This window comes from Ciconia boyciana, chromosome 2 (assembly GCF_034638445.1).
Source record: "Ciconia boyciana chromosome 2, ASM3463844v1, whole genome shotgun sequence".
Lineage (NCBI taxonomy): Eukaryota > Metazoa > Chordata > Aves > Ciconiiformes > Ciconiidae > Ciconia > Ciconia boyciana.
The window spans coordinates 1,043,432-1,071,014 of record NC_132935.1 but is presented as its reverse complement, the minus strand read 5'-3'; the positions used below and the strand labels follow the sequence as shown (position 1 = coordinate 1,071,014).

Genomic DNA, 27,583 nt, shown 5'->3' with positions numbered 1-27,583 from the left:
TGGAGCTGGGAGAAGTTTCCTCCACGCTCTTTGCCACAGCCTTGCACTTCTTCCATGCTCAGCCAAACACTGAACTGTAGTCTTGCTTTGAAAAGTGAACCACCATCCTCATCCTCAGTGTGAGCTGGGTAACTTATCTCAAATGTGTGTGTGTAGTGCCTAAGTGATGGACCTGTAGTGTCCCTCTGAGCCAAGACCAACCCTTCCTGCTGAAGGGCTTCCAGCAAACAGCCAAGCTCCAGCTTCCAGGACCTGTGCTTCAAAGCCAACGTGCTACTGATGGCAGTATCTGGTGGCTCGCACACAAACCAGGGCAGCAGATCTAGCTTGGCTCTGTGGCCAAAAGCTCTTCTCCAAGAGGAGAAGCTACTCAATCAGCCTTGCCACAGCCATGGTAGCCATCAGCAGCTTCGAAGTCACCCATCTCCTGGGATGGGTGGAGGTGAGCCCGTGGGAGGATGAGTGGTCCTGCACATCACCCCGACACCCAGTGTCTGGGCTTGGAGATTGGTCTTGTCGTAGTCCTTGGTAGGTGGCTGATCACGTCCCAGAGCCTGGTCAAAGACACAGGAGAGGTCTTCTGGTGGGGAAGAGCTGGGGGAGGTGGCACCAGGCTGCAGACTGAGCCCGGGGGTGTTCATAGCAGGGATGAAAGATTCAGGTTGGAAATACCAAGAGGATGAATGGCTTCAACTTAGCGAAGGGGGAGGGCTGCGCTCCGGGGCATGTGAAATCTGCTCGGGATAGGCAAGAGCTAAAAATCACCATTGTAGGAACTTGTTGTCATGCTTACGGAGACAAAGAAAGCAGATCCCCTATTGATCTGCTATTTAAGGAAATGTCACTTCTGGTCTCTTTGTATTTTGCAGCTATTCCTCTTAGTGATAAAGGCTTCTCTGTGTTCCCTTCTCCATGTTCCCTCCTCCCTCTCAAAAAAAGAAAAATCTCGTCTTGTTTCAGTGACATTTGGGTTTCAGAAAACAGGCTATTTTGGGTGATTGGTTTAATCATACATCTGAAATGGGGAGAGCAGCCCTGCTTGCCTTCTGGGGATCTGGTGTTCGGCTTCCCACAGGCGTCCGTGCCCTCCATGCGCGGCGCCTGGCATGCCATGCCTGCCGGGTTGTGTTGTGGATCTGCCAGCTTGGCAGACCCTGATCTTGTACTTGCTCCTGGTCGGTTCCTAATGAGACTGATCCTGGGAGGCTCACTGGAGACCTCCCAGCCACCATGGCTTGTCCCCGCGTAGCGTGAGATCTTGCTGATCACAAAGCAAGAGGACGAGGTGGGTGCTGTGGCAAGTAACCGAAGCTAATGCAGACCTTCAGTAAGGTCAACCTGTCCTTCAGCAATGAGCTACCAGCCCATGGCTTGCCAGGGACAGCCTTCCGAGCTCATTTCAGCATTTGCTTATTAGCTCCAGCCCACAAAATCCCTTTGCTATGGATTCTTGGCCTCCAACGTAGGGTCTGCAGGGTGGGCTGCAGACCTGTCCACCACACCGTGCTCCACTCAAGGTAATGTTCAGAAACTGCTGCTATTTCACTGGAAAACGGGGGCTTTCATTGTCTCGGCGGTGTCTCAGAGCCCTGCTTTTCCCCTCGCTGCTGCAAAAAGTGTGGCTGAAAAATTCTGTGCTATTGAATGAGGTGGGGGGGACGGGAAGGCTCGTTATCTCCCTCTTGTCTTGATTCAGCTTCCGCTGCTGCTAATTAGAGCGGATGCCATGGGAGCAGCTTTTCCGAGAGAGGAGGAGTTAGCAGCACTCGGGCAGTGAACGTGGGAGGTATTTCACGTAGAGATTTGGTGTTGTGGGCCTGAAGCTAAAAGTGATCTGATAGCGCCATCCAGAGAAAAGGGATCAGACAATCCCCGAACATTGTAGCCTTCTCCTTTCATTTAAAAAAAATTAAATTTAAAAAAAAAAGTATTTAGTCAGGGCGGCTTTTGCTTGCCTTGGTCACAGGTATCAATCCTTCAGTAATATTTTAGTTGGAGAATGAAATCATCGTGTGTGGAGGAGCCTTGTGAGACCTTAGACACCCTTCAAACCAAGCTTTGCAGTCAACAGAGATGGGCTGAAGGTTGAGTTTCAGCCTGCCCATCGCTCTGAATTTTCCCCAAGACCAAGCCTGATGTTCAGCTTCCAGAAAACGCCATGTCTCCTGTCGTATCCATCAAATGGTCCTCGTGATCCCACTGCTGGTATTTAGCAGGAGACAGAAAGCAGAGGGCAGCTGTGACTCTGTCCGGTTGATGGTAATGCTGCACCTTCTCCATGATTCCTCCACAAATGGGTGATCCTCCCCAGAGCAAAAACCAAGTCCCAGATCATCCTGGAAAGGGGTTGGCAGGTCGTGGATCTGGTCTCCTGCCACGTGGCTCCGTCCGGAGCTATCATCTCCCCGTCATCCCACCGGGAGCGGCGGTTGATGTCTGGTATCCATGAACACAGGCAGCGAGATCAATCCATCTCCTCCTGATCCTGACAAGCGTAAAACCTGTTCAAATTGCAGTTCCTCTTGGATTTCCCCATCGGAGAGATGTGACAGCCCATCCCAACCAAAGCTAAAGGAGGACGAGAGAGGGAGGCCCGCGGGCGCAGTAAGTGAAGGCAAGGAGGAGAGAAAGGAGAACCTGGAAGGATGAGAAACACACGACAAAACACAAACCCAAGGGTGCTCCCTGCTGTGCCGCGATGGTTTTACACCAGCTTTGGGTACGGGGTGCAGCCTAGCCAGGAGAGCTCAGCCCAAGCCATGGCTCAGCTCTGTCCTGCCCCATCCAGACCACTGCTAGGACATGGCCCAGTCTGGATTTGACCACAGAAACCTTCTTTTCACCAGAGTTGAACCAGTTTAGCATCACCAAGGTCTGTGCAGGGGTTGGGAAACTTAAGCCCCACACTCACAGTTCTCTCCAAATAACCATTTTATTGGCCAAACGTTGCAGATTTCATCTCACTCATACTGGTTTCTGTAGGAATTGGTTTTGACCATATCTGCAGGCTTCTTAAAAAATCTTAAAAGTCCAAGGAGGACATGAGATTTCCAGGTATGTAGATAAAGATGGGAACAGGGGCTGCAAGTGTAGAAGTAGGGTTGGAGAGAGCGCGGCGGGGTTGCGGGCACACCTGCAGTGACCCCTAATCTCATGAAAGCTGTAGGCAATGAGTGCTTGAGCAGGAATTTAAAATTTCAGGTACGATGTAAGCTCTGGGATATTGATATACGTTGTAAGCGTGTAATTCTGTATGTACAAATTTTTGGGAACAGCAATACTTGCAGATGAAGAGCAATGAAGTCTTAGGGATGGGGGATTTTATCCTGTCTTCCTATTCCCTAATTTAGCTATAAATTAGTAAAAAGTTGAGTTTTCTGGTGGCTTTTGCACGATTATAGAGGCTGGACGGCTGTTCTAAGGACAGTTTCCTAGCTGGGAAATTTAGGAGGCATCATCGGAGGCTTCGGTCTGAAGCCCGGACATCTTCTAGGCTTGCTGCGGAGAGCAGACAGGCTCTTCCCAACTGCCCACCTTTGCCTGCATTTGCAGGAAGATATTTGTGTTGCCGGAGCAGCGTCGGGCAGCGTGCCAGGTACAGGGAGGTTTTCTGCCATCGGCTCATCGCTGACCCGGAGCTTCGCAGTGGGATGCGATCGGCACGGCAGCCACCCATCCCCGGCTGTGCCAGCGGTACCCAGCTGGGAGGAGAGGGGGGCTGTGCTGCATCCTTCATCCCCATCCCCAGGGAATTGCAGTCGGTCCAGTTTAGCACTGGACGGGGAGTCTGAAAGGCGTTAAGCTCGGGAGGGTGGCGAAAAGTCGCAGGGAGGAGATGCGCCCGGCTCCCGTGGCCAGGGGAGGAAGGTGAGGAAGAGCGAGGGCATGGGGATGGTGGGGACAGCTTGGGGACGACGGGGACAGCCTGGGGACGGCGCCTGGACATGGTTGCGTGGCAGGGTGGTGGCGGGGTGCCCAGGGATCCTGTGCTTTTCTGGTGGATGCGAGCCCCGATGCATTCACAGGACATTGGAAACCAATATATTTGAATTAATTATTCAAATTAAGGCCCCCCCCCCCCCCCAAGAGGGGAAAACCCATTTAATCCTAGCGCTAAATTATAGCCTTCACCTGCAAAGTTGAAATATCAGTGGGACCAGCAAACATGTCTTGAAAAAATGTGTCTGTTTAGGTCGGTTTTGTGAATATTCTTGCTTTTAAATCTCCTTTGGAGAAGCGTTGCCGTATCATTCATTTAAAAGCCAGAACGATGCTGTTAAAATAATTGCACTTAAGCCCAGCTGTGACCTGTGATTTATTCACTAGCCCTGCGTTGATTTAATGTAGCTGCCAATCGACTACGTTAAAGGCATCGTGGTAAAAATCACTAACGTAAAAAACAATCTTGGTTGTCGTGACTTTTTAAAGGTAAATAGAGCTGTGGGTGGTCTTAATTATTGCAGGCATCAAAATAATTCTATTTAAGTGTCAGGGATGGTGTCTACCTGCCCGCAGCAAAGATGCGGTGCAGGGTGAGGATTGCTCGCGTCTCTCCAGCAAAAGCAACTGGAAGCAAAGCAATTCCTAGGCAAGGGGGCTGGGGAGCGTGCAAGGAGCGTGCACGCTGTTCATGGAGCGTGCACGGAGCACGCGGAGCCCAGCAGCCCGGCACCGGAGATTTCTCCTCTCACCTCTGTTGTTGACTTTCCAAAGGCTGGAAGAAGATCAGGGAGGGGGTGTTTGAGCAGGCAGGGAGATTTAAGAGCATAAGTCGCTTGAGAGCTTTGGAAAAATCCTCCCCTAAATAAACGAAATGTTTCAGTCCATGGAAATTATGCAAATTTACAAAGAAATTGATTTCGCTGATAGATTATTAGAGGGATTTGGGAAGTAGTTTGTCATGGAAATGTATGCAGAGTCGTAAGTAAAATCTTGCCTTCCCCGCAAGGAGAAAATAGCAAAGGGAACCCGGTGCCAAGCCAGAGATAACAGAAATACTTTGAATTTCTGGAGGAGCTCCTGTGCCAGGAGGGTGGCAAGCCTCGGCAGGGCTCGCTCTCCTCTCTAGCAGCATCACTTTTCATTTATTGGAGTAACTGAGCTGCTCGTGGGCACAGTGGCTACAGCAATTTAGCCGCAAAAAGGCCTTTTGCAATATTCCTTTTGCAGGCAGAAAATTCAATTTAGTCTGTAGCAATGCTTTCTAGTCTTTAGCAATAATCCAGGGCAGTACAATGGAGCTTTCAGGTTTATTGGTTGCTGTTACTTAATATTTTGATTGAAAGCTCTACCTTGGCTAGATGATTTGACGGGCAGGGCTGCTTCGCAGAGATTTTTATTCGTATCTACCGTTGCCAGATGCAGGCTGCTGCCTGAAATATTAATGCAAGCTGCAAATCCAGGAATTAAGAGGTGCTTTCACCGGTTAAAACACCTGGCCTTAGGATGGATTCCTGTCTGTCTGGGGACAGTGGAAGAGCTGAAGCGTGGGGGTGTGCAGAGCATCACTTGGTGCTCATCTCTTACTGCTTTGTGGTACCTGGGTTTTTAGCTTGGAGGTTGGAAACTGGTGGGAAAAGGGCATCAGACCAGGCAGCTCTTCCTTACGGAGCTGCTCTTGATTTGCAGCTCTCCCTCCTTCTCCCCAGTGTTCCTCTGGTGCCAGGTCTGCAGGCAGGGATGCGTGCCAAAAACCCGCGGGTGACCGTGGCAGGACAGGGTGAACATCCTTGCAGGAAGAGGAGTCACTGGAAAACATAACGGCGTGGCCGCAAAACCTCCTGCATCTATGGGACATGGTTTAGTGGTGGACTTGGCAGTGTTAGGTTAACGGTTGGACTCGATGATCTTAAAGGTCTTCTCCAACCTGAACGATTCTATGATTCTATGCAGATGAGATGCCAGGGGCTGTGGACCCAGGCTCTGCACGCGGGGAAGGAAAAGCTCTGCCGTCCCTGCCGCACCTCCCTGCCTGCTCCCAGCGAGGTGTCATTGCCTGCGAGGCAGGTCTAAGCCCAAGCATGCTGCGGTCAGTGCCTTGCACCGCGCTTTGCGGTGTTGCCACATCCCTGAGCGTGGCCGGGACTCTGCTCCAGCTGCCACGTGGGTTCTGCTGTCACCCAGACCATAGATGTCACCCAGATCACAGATGGGACCCAGACCACAGATGGGACCCAGGTGTCATTGGGGGGTACCACGTTTCAGGGTGTTGGGGGAAGACGTCCCCCCATCTTTCCCTGGTTTTGTCTCTTTACTCAGGTGCTGGCATCCCCTCCTTTTAGCTGAAGAGGCAGAGAAACACCAGCAGGTTGATCTCCCGTAGCTTTGGAGATGTCTTGCTCTTTTGCAAATAACATCGCCAATGAGGGAGAACGGCCACGCGTCCTCATCATCCTCTGGCCTTTGCAGTCCCACCGGTGTCACCTTGGTGCATCTGGGGGACTTTGGGGACACTTTCTATGTGTCCTGCTCTTTCTAACTGTAGCAATGCCAGAGTCACCCGCAGAAGCAGGAGGAGGTGGGACACACTGATCGCGACTTGTACTGCTCCGGCCGTGTGACTTTGCCAAGTATTGTCGGGGCTGTGTGTCACAGAGGCTTTCCAAGGTTGCTGATATTTTTATGGCGATGGCTATTAATCACTCCTTGGTGGCCATTTGGCGTTACAGCCTTTAATGACTCCTTCTGCCTCTCTGGGAGTTCATACTTAAAAGCGAGCAAGAGCCTCAACCTCATCTCCAAAAACAAAGCACCCATGGGCATGGCTGGAGTTTAAATTACTTGTCTGTGTGTAATAGAAAAACATTAGCAACTGCAGGAAAGGAGTATCAGAAAGGAGAGAGGTAACAGGGACTTGGGCTCTCAGGTGGCCCTGGAGCAGACAGCAAAAACCTTGGCTCCCAATCGTCCACCCATGAGGTTTGGGGGACCCCAAGGAGGCACCTGGAGTCTCCCCTTCCTCTGTGATGTGCTGCAAATCACTAACGAGCCAGTACAGTCTCATCCCAGGTTAGAGAATTAATTGGGGAAACCTGTTTCTGAGCAGTAGTGGGAGGTGGGTGCTGATGCTCGTGGCTTGTGGTCGCACTCAAGACCAGAAACAATTTCTTTACCCTCTGCAGAGAAGAGGGCTACCAGGAGAACAATTTGCTTGGTCCTGTGCCACCACAACTTCCATAACGTTGCTTATCCTTCCCTCGTGTGAGAAGTCTTGCCGTTGAAAGCAGATGGAGGATGCAAGGAGATGCCAAGAGGAGCTGTGAGATTTGGTCTAGGGTTGCGAAGTGCTTGGAGATGTCTGTGGGCAGTGTCCTCTGCTCTCAGGGGACAAGTCCAGCACAGACACGGGTTAGTTATGTGTCACCCAGTGGGTGATGGGGCAAGATCCAGCCCGTGGGATGCAGAAAACCTGATGATAATCTCCACAGTACCGGGTATGCCGCTTTGACAGTGCCAAAGCTGGACTGTGCAAGCGGTGGTGGTTATCGACCTCACGTTAACAAGCAGAAAATATGGCCCATCACTTGGCAACTCAAAGACCTTCTCCCGTGGGTCATGAACGTTGCTTGCAAATGATTAAGAAGCCCCAAGGCAGCTGGTGCTCACGGCAGGACCCCTGGCACGAGCGGCTCCGGGTGGGACACTCTGCCTGGCTCTGCTGGCAATCCTTGCTGGCTCTTCTGCTTTTTTGCCTCGAAAGCTTTGCAGTCCATATATAAAAAGCAGCTTATTAATGAAGATTAACGACCTTCAGTTGGGCAGAGGAGGAAGAGCAGCAGAAACGGGGAGTGACCGAGGGCTCACGGAGCCCTTCTAGGGGAGGAGACCCCCGCAGAAGCTGCATCCTGCAGCGAAGCAGTTGCATGTATAAACCTGATTATCAAATAGACTCTCAGTAGAATTTGCGATTCTACTTCAATCTCAAAAAAGGCATTTTGGTCATTTTAACCATCAGAAGCACGTACGTTCCTGTACTCCCTGCCTACAGCAGCGGAGGGGGTTTTTTTTTCATTTGTTCACATGAAGAATGAAGCCAAGTTCTGCCTGATTGGGTTTTGTGGAGTTTGGGGTGATTGTAGGAAGAGCTAAGAGTTTCTGCAGACAACACGCCCTCCTGCAGTCACTCCAGACTGGGGTGCCACCATCTCCTTAGGTTTCTGCCCTTATGTTTACAGGATCCATTAGATCCTTGGCAGTGAGCAATGGCATCCGTGCGCATTAACCATTGGAGCAGCCGCACAGCATATCCCAGGGCTGGTGCTCTGCCTTGGCCACGCTGCTCCAGTTCCTCCCCAAAAGCCCCAGCTGATGCCAGGTTGGCCAAGACCCTTGGCCAAGACCCTTGTACGTGGTTCAGGCAGGAAAAGCTGCATGTGCAGGAGCAGAGCAAGACGCTGCTTTCTGGTTACACTGGCTGGAAATCAAGCTTGCGGGTTTTTAGCTTTGACCAGTTTGAAGGCTAAAGAAATTGGATCTGATAAAAGCAGAGTGCAGGACTGAGAGAAGATGCTCGAGTTGCTCCAAAACACAAAGCCCCCCCACCAGTCACATATATGTCTGTGCTTAATGGGAAATCCAGCACTGAAAGCATCAAAAAGCACATGAGGACCCCAGAACCGGTGCCCTGCAGCCCCCGTGGGATGAACAGGAGTGTCCCAGTCCGGCAGCTCTGCCACATCACTCCAGGTCTGATTTCCCTGGCTCCTGCCCAGCCTTGGTCCAATTATCCATCCCTTCTTCTTCTTGTTCATCATCCTCAAGATGCAGGTCCCTATCTGTCCTGGTGGCTGCTCAGCCGTGGTCCTAGCCAGCGGCGTGAGCCAGAGGGGAGGTGACGAGGATGTGCTGGGTACCACAGGATGGGTTAAGTGACCCAGCCGTAATTACTGCAGTTAGTAACCATGGTGAAAATAAATGAGTGTCCTCTGTGGTTGGATAATTGATGAAGGAAGAGGAGACCTCGGTTAACATCCATATGGCAGCAGGACGGTGATTCATTGCTGGTGGGGTCGTAATCCCTTCTTGCCCTCTGGCATCGCGCTGCCTCCAGACTCCCCACCCCAGCACTGGTGGGAAATCTGCCCATTGATGGTGGAGCAGCAGGGGGATGAAATTGGTCCTTGGCACTCTCCATAGCGGACCTATCTTCTCACCTCACTCATCGTTTTAGCTTGTTGATGCTGGGCAATTCAGCCAAGCGTTTCTTGGCGTTTCTGACCTAGCAAGGCTTACCCTCATCACCCTGCCCCGATAGTTTGTGCTGTTCAGGGCATGCTGCTACGGTTGTGGAGGGAGCTTCGGGGGTCTGGAAGGGCTCAATGAGTGGTTGAGATCCAACAACCAGTCTGGAGGGACCAGGAGGGACCCGAACTCATGCAGGTCTTCAACAGCAAGAAGCTGGCAGGAAGCTCAAGTCCTCAGGAGCTCAAAAGGTTGTTACGGAAAGAGAAGGAAGAAATTGTTCCCCATGTCCCCTGGAGCGAGGACAAAGTCGTGGGCAAGCAACAAGCGGCGTGCTGGGAGACGGTGGAGTCTCATGCAGGGAGATATTTATATATGCCTCCTTGTGGGCATTTTTCTGCAAAACTTGGTAATTGGACTCACTCCACCTTTTTCTGAAGGACAGAAAGGACAAGTGGCTGTGCAAAAATAACTGAGAATGAGAGAGGAATGAACTGGGAGAGCAGCCTGTGCTCCCAGACGTGTCGCAGACGGTGCCTCCGGTATCTTCTCTGCCAGCGTGGGACTCAGCGAGGAACTGATAACACGATGTGCTTCCCTGTGCTTTGGAGACAGCAGCAAACTCCAGCGATGCTTTCAGCACCTCCATAAAAACCACCTCTGCTCTTCCTCCTGAGTGTCTCCTACCTGGATGGCATCTCCCAAGGACTTGAAACATGGATTGAGCAGATGAAAAACCTCTGTTAGTTGGGGTGATCCATGTGCCACCCCACTGTGCCAGGTCGTGCAGGGGCAGAAGAGCCTCTTCTTGCAGAAACCCCCAACCAGTGGCCATGAAATCTTTTGGACAAGGTGGAAAAGACTGGAGACAACTCGGGTAGCAAAGAGGAGAATCAAAGCATGGTCTTAAGCAGGTAGAAGTGGGGATGGCAGCATGAGCTGGCCAGAGCTGGTGGCTTTGCTGCCCTCCCAAAGAAACAAGGAGCCATCTTCAGCCTTCAGGATATGATGCAGATCTCATTGTACACGTGCTTCCACAAAAGCAGGAGAGAAGGTTTAATTCTTATTTAATGTGGTAACTTGGCATAAGGAGAGCTGCCTCCACCTCTCAGGATCCATGAGATCCAATGAGAGTGGTGGGCGGTGAGAAGTGTGCATTGGGAAAGACGTCAAATGGGGCGTTTTGGCACCAGAACTGGAGCCAAGGCTGGTGGGTTGTTCAGCGTGTCCTCTGAGAGCTGTGCCGGCAGTGGGGCATCTGGAGATGGTGCATGCTGCCAAAAAGGAGTGGGAAGGCCCTCTTCTGCTGGGCATCGACCTCCCTCATCTCTGGGATTTCATCATGAGAAGAGGTTCCAGTGACATGTAATCGATGAAAGCTGTGGGTCACCAGGTTCAAGAGACCCAGTATGGAGTTGGCAGTAACTCAGAGTCTCATACTGTCGACTGCTTCATGAGGATGGGAGCAGAAGCATGAGCCAACTCTTGGGCCAACTCTTCATGGTGTGAGGTCACTGTGTCCCTCATTGGAGACACCATGGGTTGGGACAGCCCTGGAAAACAAACCTGAGCCAGGTGACAAGGCTGCAGCTGGTGGTGTCCGGCTCCTGCCCTTCCTGACAGGCACATTTCCCACCAACGGGCTCCACGGAGCACAGGAGAAGGGTTGGTCCTCAAAGGTCACCCAATGTCTGGGGGAGAACAAGGTGCAAACCACATCCCTGGTGTGCCTGCAGTCTGGAGAGTGACAGGGACGGAGGCATCTCTGTCCAGCTCCGACGTCACATCCTACTGCTGGGAGATTTGTTTCCTGGCTCTTGACCAAGTTTACGATGATGTTATGAAATTATTTTCTCCTATTCCCCATCTGACAGCAGCGCACTGGCAAGGTGGTTGGCAACGTCCCAGACGAAGTGATAGTTGCCTTTGAGGCTGGAGCAGCGTAGACATGTCCAAGGCTGAAGCCCAAGCTTGGCTGAAGCTTTGCTCCTCCGAGTATTTGATACTTTATTTTGTGAGGAGGTGGTCCCTTGAGGTAGTGAGTTGGTCCAAGCCTTCACGTCCACCCTCCTGTAGAGGGGCAGTTTTTCCACAGTGGATGATCTGCCAGCTCAGAGCTGCTCAAGGAGAGGTGGGTTCATTTGAGAAGGGTTGAGTTGCTCCCCACCCCTTGGGCTTTCTTCCTCACCCCAAGGCACTGAGCAGCCCTGAGGGGAAAGTTTGACCAGTCCAGGTGGAGCCCAGCCAGCCTTGCCGAGGTTGCACAGCTCCCTGCAAGCCAGTCCCAAGGAGTTAATCCTGCAGGGCCAAGATTATCTTGAGATTATAATTATTTCTGTCCATGAATTATTAATAAAGAGGAAAAAAACCCTCTTCGATTCATTGCAAATTGCAATTAGGGTTGAAATGGAGATGTGCTGCTGGAGCATCGGTGATGGGAGACCCAGCTTTGCAGGATGAGTCGTCATTCAGAGGAGATGTTACCCACCAGGACTATCAAATGCCTTAACGAGAAGGTGGACTTCAGGCAGAGGTGAAGGAGGTCTCCTCCTCACTCTGGTTGAAGGCTCCAGGATTTTTTTCACTTGTGGATGAGTTGGTTGCCCCTGAGCCCTGCTCGGGTGAGCTCCTGGCGCGCTCGGCACCTTGCCCGGCTGAGCTTTTCACCCCTGCTCGTACCGGGACTGCTGCAGAAGCTGCCTGTTGAGTGGCGATTTGGGGATGATTATTCACATCTCAGAATTAAGAAGGTCCCGGTTGGCACTTGTTCGCACGTGCATGTTGTATGTACGAAAACAGGCTCCATCAGGCAGTTTCCAGCCTGATGCCATGCGGGTTTGGGGTATGCAGGTACAGTCTCTGCAAGTCACGCAACCGCAAGACGCGGTAGGATGCTCAACGTTGAAAGATGTTCAGTGGAAGCGTGCAGGGCGTCATCACACAGGATGCGAAGTGGCTGAGGGATGCAGTGAGCTTGAGCATCAAGAAAAGGAAGCCATGGGCATCCACCGTCCATCCACGTGGGCTTGCCTGTCCGTGGGCATCGTGTGCATCCTCGCAGCCGTGCTGAGATGCTCATCCCACCCAGGGCTGGCCCTAGGGGTTTTTACAGCAATGAAGGGGATGGAGGGCAGCTGCTGCTCTCACCTCCTGCAGTGGTTGTGCTCCATCCCTTTGGAGACCGAGGTGTCCGTGCGTCGTGCGGGTTTAGGCAGTCGGCTAAGCTGTCCCTCCCCTCCCTGCCCCAGCATGTCGGTACTCCGCTTCGGTGCTGCCAGAAGTAGCTGCCCCATGGCCTTGGGGTACAAGGCAATGGGGGTTCGCATTTCGTGGGGCTGGGACATCTTTGCACAGGTTGGGGTTGTGTTGTCAAACGCCCCCTGAGCTATTTAGCATCCCCGCAGGAGCCAAACCACGGGCAGAGGTTCAGTCCCCTGCCTCGTCCTCCCACCGCAGGCTCCCTCTGCAGCAGAGGGGGCAAAGTCTGAAGGTTTTTCCTTCCAAATGATGCTTGGGATTATTATTTTTTCCTGGTTTGAAAATAACCCAGCTCCAATTGGGAACCGGAGGAGGGCGTTAATCCTGGGCAGGGGGCTGGATGGAGGGGGTGAGATGGGCTAATCCTGGGTGCCGCAAGGAATGGAAAGCAAGAAGAGGTGGGAGAGACGGGGCTGTGTGTAGGCAGCTTCTCCTTCTCTCCCTGAGATGGGAGATCCCAGCAAGGGGCCAGGCCCAGGTGGAGACCGTGGTGGGGTCCGTCCCCGCTCCCTGCAAGGATTGTGTTCCCAAACACCCATGAAACTGACCCAATGGTCAGTCTGTCCCAAGGCTTGTCCCCAGTGGGTGGCCATGCTTGCTCCTCCATCGCCGTTTGGCTCCAAGAAGTACCAAGGAACGAGCGGGGAGGGCTGATTCAGGGCTGTCTCCTAGAGATGTGCTCCAAGGGGTGTCATCGCTTTTCGGGGCTTGGCTTTCCAGCCTGTGCATCCTTCATGCACTGTGGGGATTGCTGAGGTCTGTGGGAGCCGGGGAGGGCTGCAGGCTAGTGCCACTGCATCTGGGATGGTGGCAATGCCCTGGTCTCTCCATCACCGACGTGCTCTTCACCTGATGAGAGAGGCTTGAGGCGCTTGGGCATGTCCATCCTTCGGGCTCTGCTGCGGCCGAGGGTCTGGGGGGTCCCTGGGCAGCAATACAGGGGCGTCTGTCCACCTGTGGGCATGGGGGGGCTTCGCTCGCTGATGGCGGCGCTGTGTTTCTCCCTGCAGGACGTCATCCCTGCGATGGAACGCTGGCACCAAGGAGAGGATGCTGATCAAGGTGACTGACCGCGAGCCCAGCTTCCTCATGCACCAAGGCAACGGCTACGCGCCCGAAAACCAACCGGGCACCCGTTCGCGGCGACCCTCAGGGGGCCAACAGTCGCCCAACCTACAGACCTTCGCCCCCGACACCGACAACTCTGTATTCTTCCCGGAGAGGAAGCAGTCGCCCTTCTTGAAGAGGGCTGAGCATGTGGGCAGCTGCTCACCGCTGCTTGGCCGGGGTGACTCCTTCTGCTCCCCGCTCCAAGCCCAGCACCGCAAACACTCCAGCGAATCACAACCCTCCTCACCCCGCTACGCCTACGAGCCCCCCCTCTACGAGGAACCCCCCATGGAGTACCAGGCTCCCATCTATGACGAACCCCCTGTGGACATGCAGTACGAAGCCAGCGGGAGCTACAAAGCCGGCTCGCCGCAGAAATCGCCCATCCGTAAACCTCACCCCTTCCTGCAATCGCCCAAGCAAGGCTCCAACTCGCCCTACCAGCAGTTGGTGCTCACCAAACAGAAGTGTCCCGACCGGTTCATGAGCCTGGAGTACAGCCCCGCCGGCAAGGAGTATGTCAGGCAACTGGTCTACGTCGAGCAGTCGGGCTCCAGCCCCAAGATGAAGACGGGGTTGAGGCACAAATATTCCCCCAACCCCATCGGCGGCTCCTACTCGCTGCAGCATAGCCCCTGCCTGGTCCGGGACCAACGCTTGGACATCAAATCAGGTGACTACAGCAGCATGGAGGGACCCGACTTCTGCCCTGGCCCAACGGGTAGCCAGGTGGCCCAGGGCGAGGACTCCATGTCGTGGTCCAGCCAGCAGGACACCTTGTCCTCCACCGGCTACTCGCCCTCCACCAGAAAGAGGAAAAGCCGAAAGCCTTCCCTATCCCACGATCCCAACGCCTCCTCCACGGATGGCTCAGGGGACCGGGAGGTGTTGGGCGAGCAGATGCTGGGTGAGGAACGAGCCACCCCGGGACCCAACAGGTCACCAATGAACCGTACAGAGAGCAAGGCGGCAGAGGCGGAGGCGGCGCGGGGCTTCCCCGAGCCCTTCCTGGCACAGGCACGCCTGGCTTGGGAAGCCCAGCAAGCCCACTACCACATGAAACAACGGAGCAGCTGGGATTCCCAAAAGGACGGTTCAGGCTACGAGAGCGACGGTGCCCTCCCTTTACCCATGCCGGGTCCGGTGGTGCGAGCCTTCAGCGAGGACGAGGCGTTGGCACAGCAGGAGAACAAGCACTGGAAGAGGAACACCTTCGAGAAGCTGGGCTTCCCCCAGATCCTGCTGGAGAAGAGCGTCTCTGTGCAGACCAACCTGGCCTCCCCCGAGCCCTACTTGCATCCATCTCAGGTAATGTCCTCGGGGATGTCCTCAGTGTTGGGGGGCTTCACTGCATGCCCCGCACCACCAAACCCTCTCCCACCGTGTGGCACCTCCTTGGGTGCTGCACCAGGTTGGGCAGACCACACCACGTGGCAGCATGGCGTCCCTGCCACCCTCCCAGTTAAAGCTCCTTCTTCTTGTAAAGCTGGTTTAAATCCCTGCCTCCGCTGCAGATCCAGCGGGATGGTCCTCAGACGATCCCACACCTTCATAGCCACCAAGCGCCGGCACAGGCACCTCTGCACCGTGGCAGCTTCAGCCCTATGCTGCAGCTGCAGGAGCTGCTTCTCCTCCCTCGGTCTGGCTGCTGCTCGGTGAGAGCCAGCTCCTGAACCCCAAGCACCCACCCGGCTCCCAGGGGAGCCCCAAGTGCCCATCCCCAGCTGTGCTCGGTGCTCCCGGCACACGCACAGGGCTCGAGTGCTTTGCAGTAACTCATTTCCTTGCGTTTCACATCACGGCACCGTTGGACAGTGACGGTGCAGGAGATTTCCCTTAGCAATCCCACATTGGCTCAGCCCAGGCTTCGTAGCATCCTCCAAGAGCGTTGGATTCTGCGGACACCCAAAATGCTATCTCTGGACCCCATCCAGATGGAGAATACACTTGAGCAGGGAGGTCCCTTCTGCAGAGCGAGAGGAGATGGCCAGGGTGTGTAAACGGCATCGAGAAAATCAGCCCCTTTCTGCTCTCTCCACCTGCTTCCATTTTCAAAGGGTTCCTCTGCCAGAAATGAGGGTTTGCTCCCCAGATTGTTCCCAGCCGTAGCAGTTCAAGGTGCTGGAGCAGCACCGCTGGCCCTTGGCTTTCACGGTGAGCAGGAACGGGCAGCGCCATGTTGGAGTTGGGGTCTTGACCCACCACCCCAGCTCCAGCCATCCAAGCGGTGGCTGAACCCGTCACCAGACCCACCACCCCAGCTCCAGCCATCCAAGCGGTGGCTGAACCCGTCACCAGACCCACCACCCCAGCTCCAGCCATCCAAGCGGTGGCTGAACCCGTCACCAGACCCACCACCCCAGCTCCAGCCATCCAAGCGGTGGCTGAACCCGTCACCAGACCCACCACCCCAGCTCCAGCCATCCAAGCGGTGGCTGAACCCGTCACCAGACCCACCACCCCAGCTCCAGCCATCCAAGCGGTGGCTGAACCCGTCACCAGACCCACCACCCCAGCTCCAGCCATCCAAGCGGTGGCTGAACCCGTCACCAGACCCACCACCCCAGCTCCAGCCATCCAAGCGGTGGCTGAACCCGTCACCAGACCCACCACCCCAGCTCCAGCCATCCAAGCGGTGGCTGAACCCATCACCAGACCCACCACCCCAGCTCCAGCCATCCAAGCGGTGGCTGAACCCGTCACCAGACCCACCACCCCAGCTCCAGCCATCCAAGCAGTGGCTGAACCTGTCACCGGACCAACCAGTAACTCCGAGGCAATTTCCAGGAGTTTTTCCCAGGGAGGACTGAAAGTAAGTTGAGGAGCTCCGTCTCTCCGGTGCAGGCTGTCCCGTCTGATCGTGGGCAGCACCCCATGCAGGTCCTGCCTTGGTCTCCTCCCTGGTACATTGGGATAGATAGCACTGCCAACCTGGCTGCCAGATTTGCTTTGTGCTAGAAGCTGGTCCTTAGCAAGTTGGTCTCTCAAAGTTGGTCCTTAGAAAGCTGCTCCCTCAAAGAAGTTGCTCCTTAGCAAGTCAGTCCCTCAAAGAAGTTGGTCCTTGGCAAGCTGGTCCCTCAAAGTTGGTCCTTAGTAAGCTGGTCCCTCAGAGAAGTTGCTCCTTAGCAAATTGGTCCCTCAAAGTCGCTCCTTAGCAAGCTGGTCCCTCAAAGAAGTTGCTCCTTAGCAAGCTGATCCCTCAAAACCTTCGGATGAAACAGCCACAAGCATACCAGCTTTCCAGGATCTGCTTCCCAGGGCTCTGAGCTGCCTGTTCCCTCCCTGGGACTGAGCTGCCCCGGTTGTGGAGACCCCTCTTGCCCCAAGCTCCCATCCCAGAGGAGCTCCTGGGGCTGCCATAGACCATTCTTGTGACGGTGTAGCCCTCCTGCTGCTGATAGCCCCCCACGGGCTCTGACCTGGACCTGCTGGAGCTGGTGCATCCCTTGTGCCCATCTTCCAGCCGATCAGATGTTTCCCATCAGCAGCTCCTGGCTTCTGGCTTTCAGCTCTCATGTCCTTTCCCCTCCAGCATCCAACACCCAAAATCTGCCCCTCTGACCTGTGGTGACCCATTCTGGGCAAGGACAGTGATGCTGCTCGTGTCCCTGCAGCCAGAGGAGCCCAGAGATGGGCTGCGGAGGTGGGGAGGTGAAGACAAGGGTTTCCAGAGGAAGATCACTTGATTTGCTTTTGGATGCATCAAGGGTTGATGTAAGGATGCTAGGAAAGACTATAATGGCTTTTTAAAAATGGACGATGATGCCGTGTGCAGGGATAGTTACCCTGGTGAGAGCAATCCGACCTGGAAAACTGCCTGGAAGATGGAGCTTGGTATCAGCAAAGAGGAGAGAGAACCTGGAAATGGACCTGGGAAACAGCAAATAATCTGGAAAATGCTTTTTTGCCCATGGGAATGTGTAAGGAAATCGGTGGGGCATCGCATCCGAAGGCAGCAGAAGAAACTTTCCCGTGCACAAGTGTCCCCAGGAACTCGCTGCTGCGCGAGGAGGTTCAAACCCAAAACTGGAGAGCTCCAAATCTGCTTTGGATGCTCACGTTAGCCAGGAGGAATAGCTGCCACCATTAGTGATCCTGTGCCTTCTGCGTGGAGCTCAGGAGGTGGTGGGACTCTTCTCCGCTGCCCGGGCGTTTCTGTCTGGTTGACCCTGTCTGATGTTGTCCTCAAGCTCAGGGACACCCGTTCTAGGAAGAGCAGATTTGCAGCCAAGGTGGTGGGACACTGGACCAGGTTGCCCAAAGAAGTTGTGGGTGCCCTATCATTGGAAGTGTTCAAGGTCAGGTTGGACGGGGCTCTGAGCAACCTGATCTAGTGGGAGATGTCCCTGCTCGTTGCAGGACGCTGGAGATGACATGCGGGGAGATACAGAGACCTGGCAGAGGAGAGAAGCGCACAGGAGATGCAACAAGGTGGCACAAGCGATGGGGACATGCCCAGTGTCACCGACGGTGTGTCCCCACATTGGCCCCGTGCTGGGATGCATCCGAGCCCCAGCCACGTGGCACCAGGACTTCCTTCCCCCACAGAACGCTTGAATTTGCTTCTGGGTTTGAGCGTTCACCTAATCCCCGAGCCGAAAGGAAGGTCACCCCTTGCCAGGTGATGGCCAGCTGCCATTGACGCCCAGTTGCTGATCCCCTTGTTGTAGCTGTAGGCTTCCCCCAAGTTCATTTAGGACCGCGCTAATTAGGGCTGAAGCTAATTTTATATTGGCACTAGCAGCAGAGGACCCATCACGTTTTGCTGCCTGTGTCACTCCCCAGCTTGACCGCACTGTCCACTGGAGTGGACTCGGCTGCAGAATGCTGATGTCCCCAGCAGACATGGTCCTTTGCTTCTCCTTGGGTGCCCTGGATGAACAGCATGGTGGTGGCCCAGCTCATGGACCGGCTTTTGGAAGAGCCACGGCAGCGATGGCTGCAGAGCAAGAAGCCTTAGAGGAAATGCTGCATCTTCTTCCACCCAGAAAGCCCCACGTGCCTTCAGCTGACCAGCAGGTTGGAGGACACAGAAGGGCCTTTCAGGTGATGTGGCCTCCATAGGAATGGTGGGGCTGGGTCCCTCGAGGGGTGAAGCTCCCATGTCCGCACGGCCAGGTCCCTGCCGTTGTCACTGACAATGGAAGCTGAGCAATGTCAATGGAAAGAGAAGACCTCAACGCTGGGAAGGGACAAGCTGTTGAGTGAGGAGACAAGAAACTTGACTTGTTTGAAGAAGCAGAGGCTCAGTCATCTACCAGCAGCTCTTGTGGCTCTTCGGGTGGCTTCCTTGTCCCCTCCTGGACTTGCCACCTCCACGTGGCCCTGGCTCTTTCCACCTTTGTTCTGCCTCCTGCTTTTCTTCTTCTGTTCCTCGTCTGAAGCCCAGCCCCAATGCCGTGGCACCGCTGCGGTCACCTTGTGCACAGTCCCTGCTCAGGGCCACCAACACGGTTCCCCCACACATGGTGGGGATGGCAACGTCACGTCTGGATGGTGTGGCATGTCCTTCCCTGCCAAGGGAAGAGCTTGCCTCCTGCCTGCCCACGGGTCACATCCCCAGGGCCACCGAGCCCAAGTGACGCTGGCCAGGGCATTGCACTTGCACAAGAGGGAGCTGACGGACGATGAACCCACATTGGCTGGCTGCAGGACCAGGGAGCAGTCCATCCTTGTTTGCCTTTCTCCATGCTGGTCATCAGCTGCTTGGGTGTCCCTCCACCTCCTGGGGTGATATCCATAAGCTGTGCTGGTTCCAGCAGTAGAAGGATACTGGTCTGCAGGGGTCCCCTTTGCTCTGCAGAGGTCCTTCCCAGCTGGATGCTCTGCAGATGAGGTTAGATCCTGGGCAGCTTGTGTCCTTCTGCACGTGGGATGTAAAGAAACAACATCCATGTTGCTCGTGGCTTGGAGGAGCCACCAGCCTCCTCCTGGGTATGTGACCGCTGGAGAACCATGCTTGAACGGGACTTTGGGGAGAGGGGATTATTTGGGGGCTGGTTACAGGTGAGTGTGTCCCCTCCCCGGTGTGCCTGAAGGACTGGTGGAGCCCGAAGCCACTTGTCCTTTGCTTCCTCCATGTTACTAATAGCCACCAGCTTCTTCTGTCCATGACTGCAAAGTCTGAGTGACCAGGGAGCCGGGCGCAAAAGGAGTCCAGCACATCGGCTTTTGGGTGGCTTTGCTTATCCCCCCTGGTCCCCTCCCTCCTGATGCTGACCGATGCCACGAGCCACTTTGGCCACTGGCACTGGCCTGGCTCCACTTGCCCACGATGATTGAGGAGCAGCTCCTTGGAGAGGACATAGCTTTTGGCACAAGTGTGGGGCGACCTCTTGATGCTACAATGGTTGGTTGGTTGGTTTGATGCTTGGTCGGTTTGATGATTGGTTGGTTTGTTGGTCGGTTGGTTGATTTGTTGGTTGGTTGGTTGGTTTGATGATTGGTTGGTTTGTTGGTCGGTTGGTTGATTTGTTGGTTGGTTGGTTGGTTTGATGATTGGTTGGTTTGATGATTGGTTGGTTTGTTGGTCGGTTGGTTGATTTGTTGTTTGGTTGGTTGGTTTGATGATTGGTTGGTTTGTTGATCGGTTGGTTGATTTGTTGGTTGGTTGGTTGGTTTGATGATTGGTTGGTTTGATGATTGGTTGGTTTGGTCGGTTGGTTGATTTGTTGGTTGGTTGGTTGGTTGGTTGGTTTGATGATTGGTTGGTTTGTTGGTCAGTTGGTTGATTTGTTGATTGGTTGGTTGGTTAGCTGGTTGGTTTGGTGGTGTGGCCATGCTGTTAGTAACATGGACTTGTCTGGCTGTTGTCTCCTAGTCGGAGGATCTGGGTGCCTGCGCCCAGTTTGAGAGCAGCAGACAGACCAGGAACATGATGCCTAGCGCCAGCTGTGTCTTCCCCACCTTCAACCTGCGGAAGCCCTCCTCGGAGACGGACATTGAGAACTGGGCCTCCAAGCACTTCAACAAGCACACCCAAGGGCTCTTCCGCAGGAAGGTGTCCATCGCCAACATGCTGGCCTGGAGCAGCGAGTCCATCAAGAAACCCATGATCATGACCAACGACCGCAACGTCAAGAAAGAGGCGTGCGAGATATTTAAACTGATTCAGATGTACATGGGGGACCGGCGGGCCAAGACGGACCAACTCAACGTGGCCTTGGAGATCGCCACCAAAGGCTGGAGCATGCAGGGTCTGAGAGACGAGCTCTACATCCAGCTATGCCGGCAGACCACCGAGAACTTCCGTTACGAGAGCCTGGCCCGGGGCTGGGAGCTCATGGCCATTTGTTTGGCCTTTTTCCCACCCACACCCAAATTTCATTCCTACCTAGAAGGATATATTTACAGGCACATGGATCCGGTGAATGACACTAAAGGTAAGAGAGAAACCGCTGCCCGGTGGCTTTTGCCCCTGCTGACGTTGCAACGCATTTATTTATTATTATTTTGTTGCTTTCCCCTGCGCATTCATGAGTCTCCTTGCTGAAAGGTGGGCGAGGAACTCATCCAACAGCCCTCCCGGAGGTGCAGCGAGCACGGTGGTGCCTTTACCGCCGGCCTTTCCTCTCCGGCGCACAGAAACCCAGCATGAGACCCAACACGAAATGAGCTTTGACACCTTTGCTGCAGGCTCGGCATCAACCTCCGCTGGGGGTGGCCGTAAGCGAGAGTTCCCAGGACTTCTCCTGGCCCATGAGGACACCTTTAGAGGTCCCTTCCAACCCAAACCATTCTACGATTCTGTGATTTTGCCTTCACCATCCCCATCTCCAGATGCTTCTTCTGGCTTCTCGAGTAGCTTTGGATCAAAAAAGCCCCCATGCTGGAAGGGGAGCCAGCTCGATTCGCAGCTCCCGAGGTGGTTTTTGGTCATGACAGATAGAAGAGACATAAATTTTGGCGATTTGACCCCAAACGGGTGGGAATTGTAGGAGCCCCTCTCCAGTCCTGGGCTTGGCCGACCCCGCTCCTTCACCGCTGGTGCTGCCTCATGGGTGATGGGATCCGGTCTGGCGGGGATCATCGGTGCCTGCCCTGAGGGGATGCTGCCTGCTGGCCACCCACGGCACGGCCGGAGGGTTGGGTATCCCCACATCCCATGGGTGGTGGATGAGACAGAGATGGGGGTCCCAAGGCGGGTCCCAGGTTTTCACAGTTGGCCAGGCAGCCTTGGGAGATGGAGCTCGAATCGTTCTGGTTGTTTTCGGGTGCCCTTCAGCTCCCCAGCGACCAAGCAGGGATGTCCGGGGGGCATGGGTGTCACGTGGAGCCGTGGTGGATCTGCCCAGCTTGGGGACAAGAGGAGATGGACCCAACCGAGGTGTCCACGGGAGAAGCCGTAGGGTGGTTGAGAAAGCCCCGCGTGCGAGAGCATCGCAGGAGGCGGTGGGGCAGGACGGGCAGCCGGCTCCTGTGCCGGTGTGCCGGCGGGACGGGTCAGGGCCGGCACGTGGGTAGGTACCACCAGGCGGGAGACACCCCCCGTGGCGGCACGGCCGGGGCTGGGGGCTGCCTGTCCCCCCCCAGCCTGCCCGCAGCAGAGGTGTCGAGCTCATTTCATCGCCATCGCCGCGCTCATGCTGGATTCGGCGTGCCGGCGGCAAAAACCGGCGCCCCACCGGGAGAGGGTCGTCCCCCCGCCCGCCTTCAGCAGCGTGCCTGCGCTCAGCTCTGCTCCAGCCGTGCTCTGCCACCCGCCCCGCCAGCCGTCGCCCGATGGGTTTTGATTCTTTATTTTTATTTTCATTTTTATTTTAAATTTTATTTTCAGTTGTATTTCATTTTCATTTATTCTTTATTTTCTTTTTTCATTTTCATTGTCATTTTATTTTTTATTTTCATTTTAATTTTTTTTCAGTTTTATTTTTATTTTATTTGTTTTTATTTTATTCTTATTTTCAGTTTTATTTTCATTTTATTTATTTTATTTTTATTTTCGGTTTTATTTTCATTGTATTTATTTTTTATTTTCATTTTATTTTTTATTTTTATGTTCTTTATTTTCATTATTTCCCAGTTGCATTTCCCTGTCCATTTTTCTTTTTCTTTTCTTTTTTTATTTTCATTTCCATTACTTTTTATTTCCTTTTTTGTATTATTTCCCAGTTGCATTTCCATTTCTCTCTTTCTTTTCCTTTCTTTTTTTATTTTCATTTCTGTCCTTTTTTCCATTTCTATTTTTTTATTTCCCAGTTTCATTTTCATTTCTTTTTTTATTTTCATTACTTTTTCTTTTCGTTTTCTTTTTTAATTATTTTTCAGTTTCATTTTAATTTCTATTTTTACTCTTTTTTTCCATTTTATTTCTATTTCCATTACTTTTCATTTCCTTCTTCATATTCTTTCCCAGTTTCATTTCCATGTCTATTTTCCTTTTTTTATTTTTATTTCCATTACTTTTCATTTCCTTTTTCATATTCTTTCCCAGTTTTTTTCCATTTCTATTTTTCTTTTTCTTTTCTTTTTTTTAATTTTCATTTCCATCACTTTTTCTTTTTATTTCCTGTTTTGTATTCTTTCCCAGTTTCTTTTCCATGTCTATTTTTCTTTTTCTTTTCTTTTTTTTATTTTCCTTTCCCTTACTTTTCCCTTTTATTTCCTTCTTCGTATTCTTTCCCAGATTCATTTCCATGTCTTTTTCTTTTTCTTTTCTTTTTTAATTTTCATTTCCATTACTTTTTATTTTGTTTTTCGTATTATTTCCCGGTTTCGTTTCCATGTCTATTTTTCTTTTTCTTTTAGTTTTTTTATTTTCCTTTCCCTTACTTTTCCCTTTTATTTCCTTTTTCGTATTCTTTCCCAGTTTCTCTTCCATTTCTATTTTTCTTTTCTTTTTTCTATTTTCCTTTCCATTACTTTTTATTTCTTTTTCTGTATTATTTCCCAGATTCATTTCCATTTCTATTTTTCTTTTTCTTTTCATTTTTTAATTTTCCTTTCCATTGCTTTCCACGTCCTTCTTCGTATTCTTTCCCCGTTTCATTTCCATGTCTATTTTTTCTTTTTCTTTTCGTTTTTTTTATTTCCACTCCCGTTACTTTTCATTTCCTCTTTCGTACTCCTCCCCACTCTCCTTTCCACGTCTCTTTTTATTTTCCGTCTCGTTCCTAGTTTCGGTCTCGGTTTCCCCGGCCCTTCCATCCCCTTGTCTTCATCGCTTTGTTTGTTTCCCAGTGACCCAGCACATTAAAGAAATCCTGGAAAGGACCAATAAGAAGAAGTCCAAATTGAGAAAGAAACCCAAGCCCTATATCGAAGAGCACGATGGTAGGGGCCGTGTCACCGCTCGCTTGGGGCTTCTTTCTCTTCCGCCCGAGTCGCCACCCTCCTCCTCCTCCTCCTCTTCCTCCTCCTCCTCCTCCTCAGCCTGTCACCCCCCGCTCCCCGGCCCTCGGCCGGGCTGCTCGGAGGGGCCGCGCTCGCGGGGCGGGGGCGCGGGGCGGCGGGGGCGAGGACGGCGAAACCAGGTGGACGCGGTCGGGCAGCGACACGCCCAGGAGGGAGACGGAGGAGACCGTAAATCCGTGCGGACTGGAGAAATAGGAGAGAGAGATGTACCGTATAGCCGATGTCCTGCTTTCACATTCTGTAGATCCTCTTACAGATAAATATATACCGTATCTTTAATCTAGCATATTATATACGATGTTACAGATAAATATATATCTTTAATCTATAATATTATATATGACGTTACAGATAAATATATACTATATATTTAATATATAATATTATATGTCATGTTACAGATAAATATATATCTTTATAATATTATATATGATGTTACAGATAAATATATATTTAATCTATATTATATATAACCTTACAGATATATATCTAATCTATAATATTATATGTCATGTTACAGATAAATATATATCTTTAATCTATAATATTATATATAACCTTACATATAAAGATATAATATTTAATCTATAATATTATATATAACCTTACATACAAATATATAATATTTAACATATAATATTATATATAACCTTAACTATAAAGATATAATACATATTTAATGTATAATATTATATATAACCTTACAGATAAAGATATAATACCTATTTAAAATACAATATTTAATATTTAATATATAACAATATATAGTTATACATTAAATATATGATATAATCCTTAATATTAATATGAACGTCAATATAATGTATAATAAGTAAATATAATAAATAAACATATATTATATATGTTATAGATAAATATATATAACATTATATATAGTTATACATAATACTGTATATAAATATTATATAACATTATATAAATCATATAAATAATGCATAAATATATAGGATAACGTTACAGATAAAGATATAATGTTATATATAAAGTTATCTATAAATATGTAATATTATAGATAGATAGATTATAGATAAATATATACATTTCCTAGTAATGAACAGGAGGGGGAAGGCAGGAATTTAATTAACCGGAGCCACTTAGAAGGTGCTGACGGGTTTTCTCGGTGTTGGACAGATGACCCCGAGGTGGGCGCGAGCACCCTTGGTGCCGCGGCCGTCACCGGTGGGGCGGCAGGAAGGGGGGATGAGCCCCTTTTCCCGGCGTCCCTCTGGGTTTTGGGGGGGTTTGCCGGGAGCTCGCCGACCGGAGCAGGATGCCGGTGAAGGCTCCACATGCCGGATGAAACCAAGAGGTTCCCGGCACGAGATGAGGGACCTCAACCTGGAGCCCCAGCGGTGGTGGGGCTGGGACCTGGGGCTGGCGGGGTGGAGGCACCCCAAGAAACGGCTTTAACGGCATCCACGAATTAAGGTCGTTGATTAATATCTTCATCAACGATGTAGACGGTGGGATCGAGTGCACCCTCAGCAAGTTTGGAGATGACACCAAGCTGAGTGGTGGGGTTGACCCGCCTGAGGGACCTGGGACAAGCTGGAGGAGTGGGGCCCATGTGAACCTCCTGAGGTTCAACCAGGCCAAGGGCAAGGTCCTGCACCTGGGTGGGGGCAACCCCCGGTATCCATACAGGCTGGGGGATGAAGGGATGGAGAGTGGAGAAGGGCTTGGGGACACTGGTGGGTGACAAATGGGACACGAGCCGGCAATGAGCACTCGCAGCCCAGGAAGCCAAGCGTCTCCTGGGCTGCATCCAAAGAAGCAACCTGCTCGAGTTGAAGACGTCCCTGCCCATGGCAGGGGGGTTGGACTAGATGACCTTCAAAGGTCCCTTCCCACCCAAACCATTCGATGATTCTATGAAAGGACACCCAATTTGAGGTCACCCGGTCCTGGACATCCCCCAAGTCCCCTCCTTTGGGGTGGCTTCAGACCCCCCCCATGCATCCATCAGCCCCCCCAGAGCATTTATGGCACCAAAAAACCATCAGAGAAACCCTTTGAAGACAACGGCATCATGGGTGGAGGGAAAACGTAGATGATCCCAATTCCCCAAATTTGGTTTTAACCAAAAAGCGCCCATCGGAGGGTTGGGACGGTGAGCGGCCACCGGCTTTTCTCCAGGAACCCTTTTTTTCCCCTCTTTTGCACCAATATTAAAAAGAAAAAGCACATTTTTAGCTCCTGAACCATTCTCACCAGCATGATGGGTTCGGGATGCGCAGCTCCGGCGGCACAAAAGCCACGCCGATGGCAGGACCGGTGCTGGTGCCGCGGTTTCAAAGCTACCAAAGGAGAGAAGGTCCCAGAGGACGGATTTTTTTGTTGTTGTTGTTCAATTTGCCTATTTTTAGGCTCTTGGAAGAATTTATGGAGGTGCCAGCGTCTTCCAGGGTGGTCCAGAAGGTACCGCCAGGGTTCTTGGCTACGGGATGCTGAAGCATCTCCCTTGGGATGAGCCCCTCGGCAGCTGGGGGATGCTCCAAGGGTTGAGGGTGCCATCTCCTTGTTGAAGCACATCAGGAGGAGAGGATGGATGGTGCGGAGAGGGACGAGGGTGGAAGTGGTGGCATCAGGAGGAGAGGATGGATGGCGTAGGGGGGGGTGACAGTGGAAGCGATGGCTGCGGGGTGAAAAATCAGCCCCGAGAGCCGGAGGACGGAGCCAAGGGGGCTCCAAGGCTCCACGTTAGGTGGGTACAAGGACGTGGCTTCTCCAAGGTCTGAGGCTCTTGGGGAGCGGGTTGAGTTATGGGGACACCTCCTGCGAGGTGGGGTGACTGCTGTCCAGGGCGGGCGAGGTGGGGGGACACCTCGTCCTCCTTAAACCGCCTCCCAGGAGTGGTGATGGAGCAGCACCGGCGCTGCCCTGGCATGCCGGGGAGGACCCTGGGACCCTCCTGGAGCCGGGATGAGCTTCACCCCACCTGGCAAGGGACAGACCCCCCCCCCCCATGACTCCCCCCACCACCCAGAGCTGACACCCCCCCGGCTCTGTTTTCTCTTGCAGGGGTGGCAATAAGCACTTACGCCAAGTACTGCTACAACAAGCTGCAGAAGGCAGCTCTGACGGGAGCCAAGAAGGTATCGTCCAACCGTTGGGCATGGGGAGGGCAGCGGTGGGAAGCCACCCCCGGCCGGGACCACCAAGGGGGCTGCTGGGGTTTGGGGATGGGGTCTGGAGGAGGAGGAGGAGGAGGGATGAAGCTGGAGAGCACTGGGAAGGGCGTGGTAGCTTGTGGGGATGCTCCGCTTATCTCCAGCGTGGTTTGGCCATCATTGCATCCTCTCTGGGGACCTTCTGGGGACCTTCTGGAGTCCACCAGGTCCTTCCCAAACCTACCCATCACCAAGGGACCGAACAGGGATTAAAGAAATGATCCTGGAAGCAAGGATTGAAAAGGATGCTCCAGCAGCTCCCATCTCCCCGGCTTTCGGGGCGTCCTGCCCTGCCGGCCCCCGGCTCCTCCCGGCTCTCCATCACCACGGTGGCTCGCCAAGCCGGATCCATCCCCGGGGCCATCGCTGCCGTCAGGGCGGCGGCTGATTTCTTTAATAAAACACCCCGGATAGGGATTAATCTACAGCCTGGGGTGCTCTTCATGGCCCCACCACCAACCACCACCACAGCTGCCTCAGTTTCCCCCGCC

At 52.6% G+C, this 27,583-nt stretch overlaps 1 protein-coding gene across 5 annotated transcripts in view; it reads left to right on the top strand.

The window, feature by feature from the left end:
- Positions 1 to 27,583, top strand: part of ARHGAP39 (Rho GTPase activating protein 39) — a 149,286-nt gene that overhangs the window by 118,414 nt on the left and 3,289 nt on the right. For 4 of the 5 annotated variants that reach the window (XM_072851778.1, XM_072851776.1, XM_072851775.1 and 1 more), the window contains 4 exons: positions 13,449 to 14,856; positions 20,369 to 20,930; positions 23,728 to 23,820; positions 26,944 to 27,017. In XM_072851778.1, the coding sequence (XP_072707879.1) occupies positions 13,449 to 14,856; positions 20,369 to 20,930; positions 23,728 to 23,820; positions 26,944 to 27,017 (2,137 nt within the window). The remainder of the gene's footprint in view (positions 1 to 13,448; positions 14,857 to 20,368; positions 20,931 to 23,727; positions 23,821 to 26,943; positions 27,018 to 27,583) is intronic. The other variant, XM_072851777.1, reaches the window with a different exon arrangement.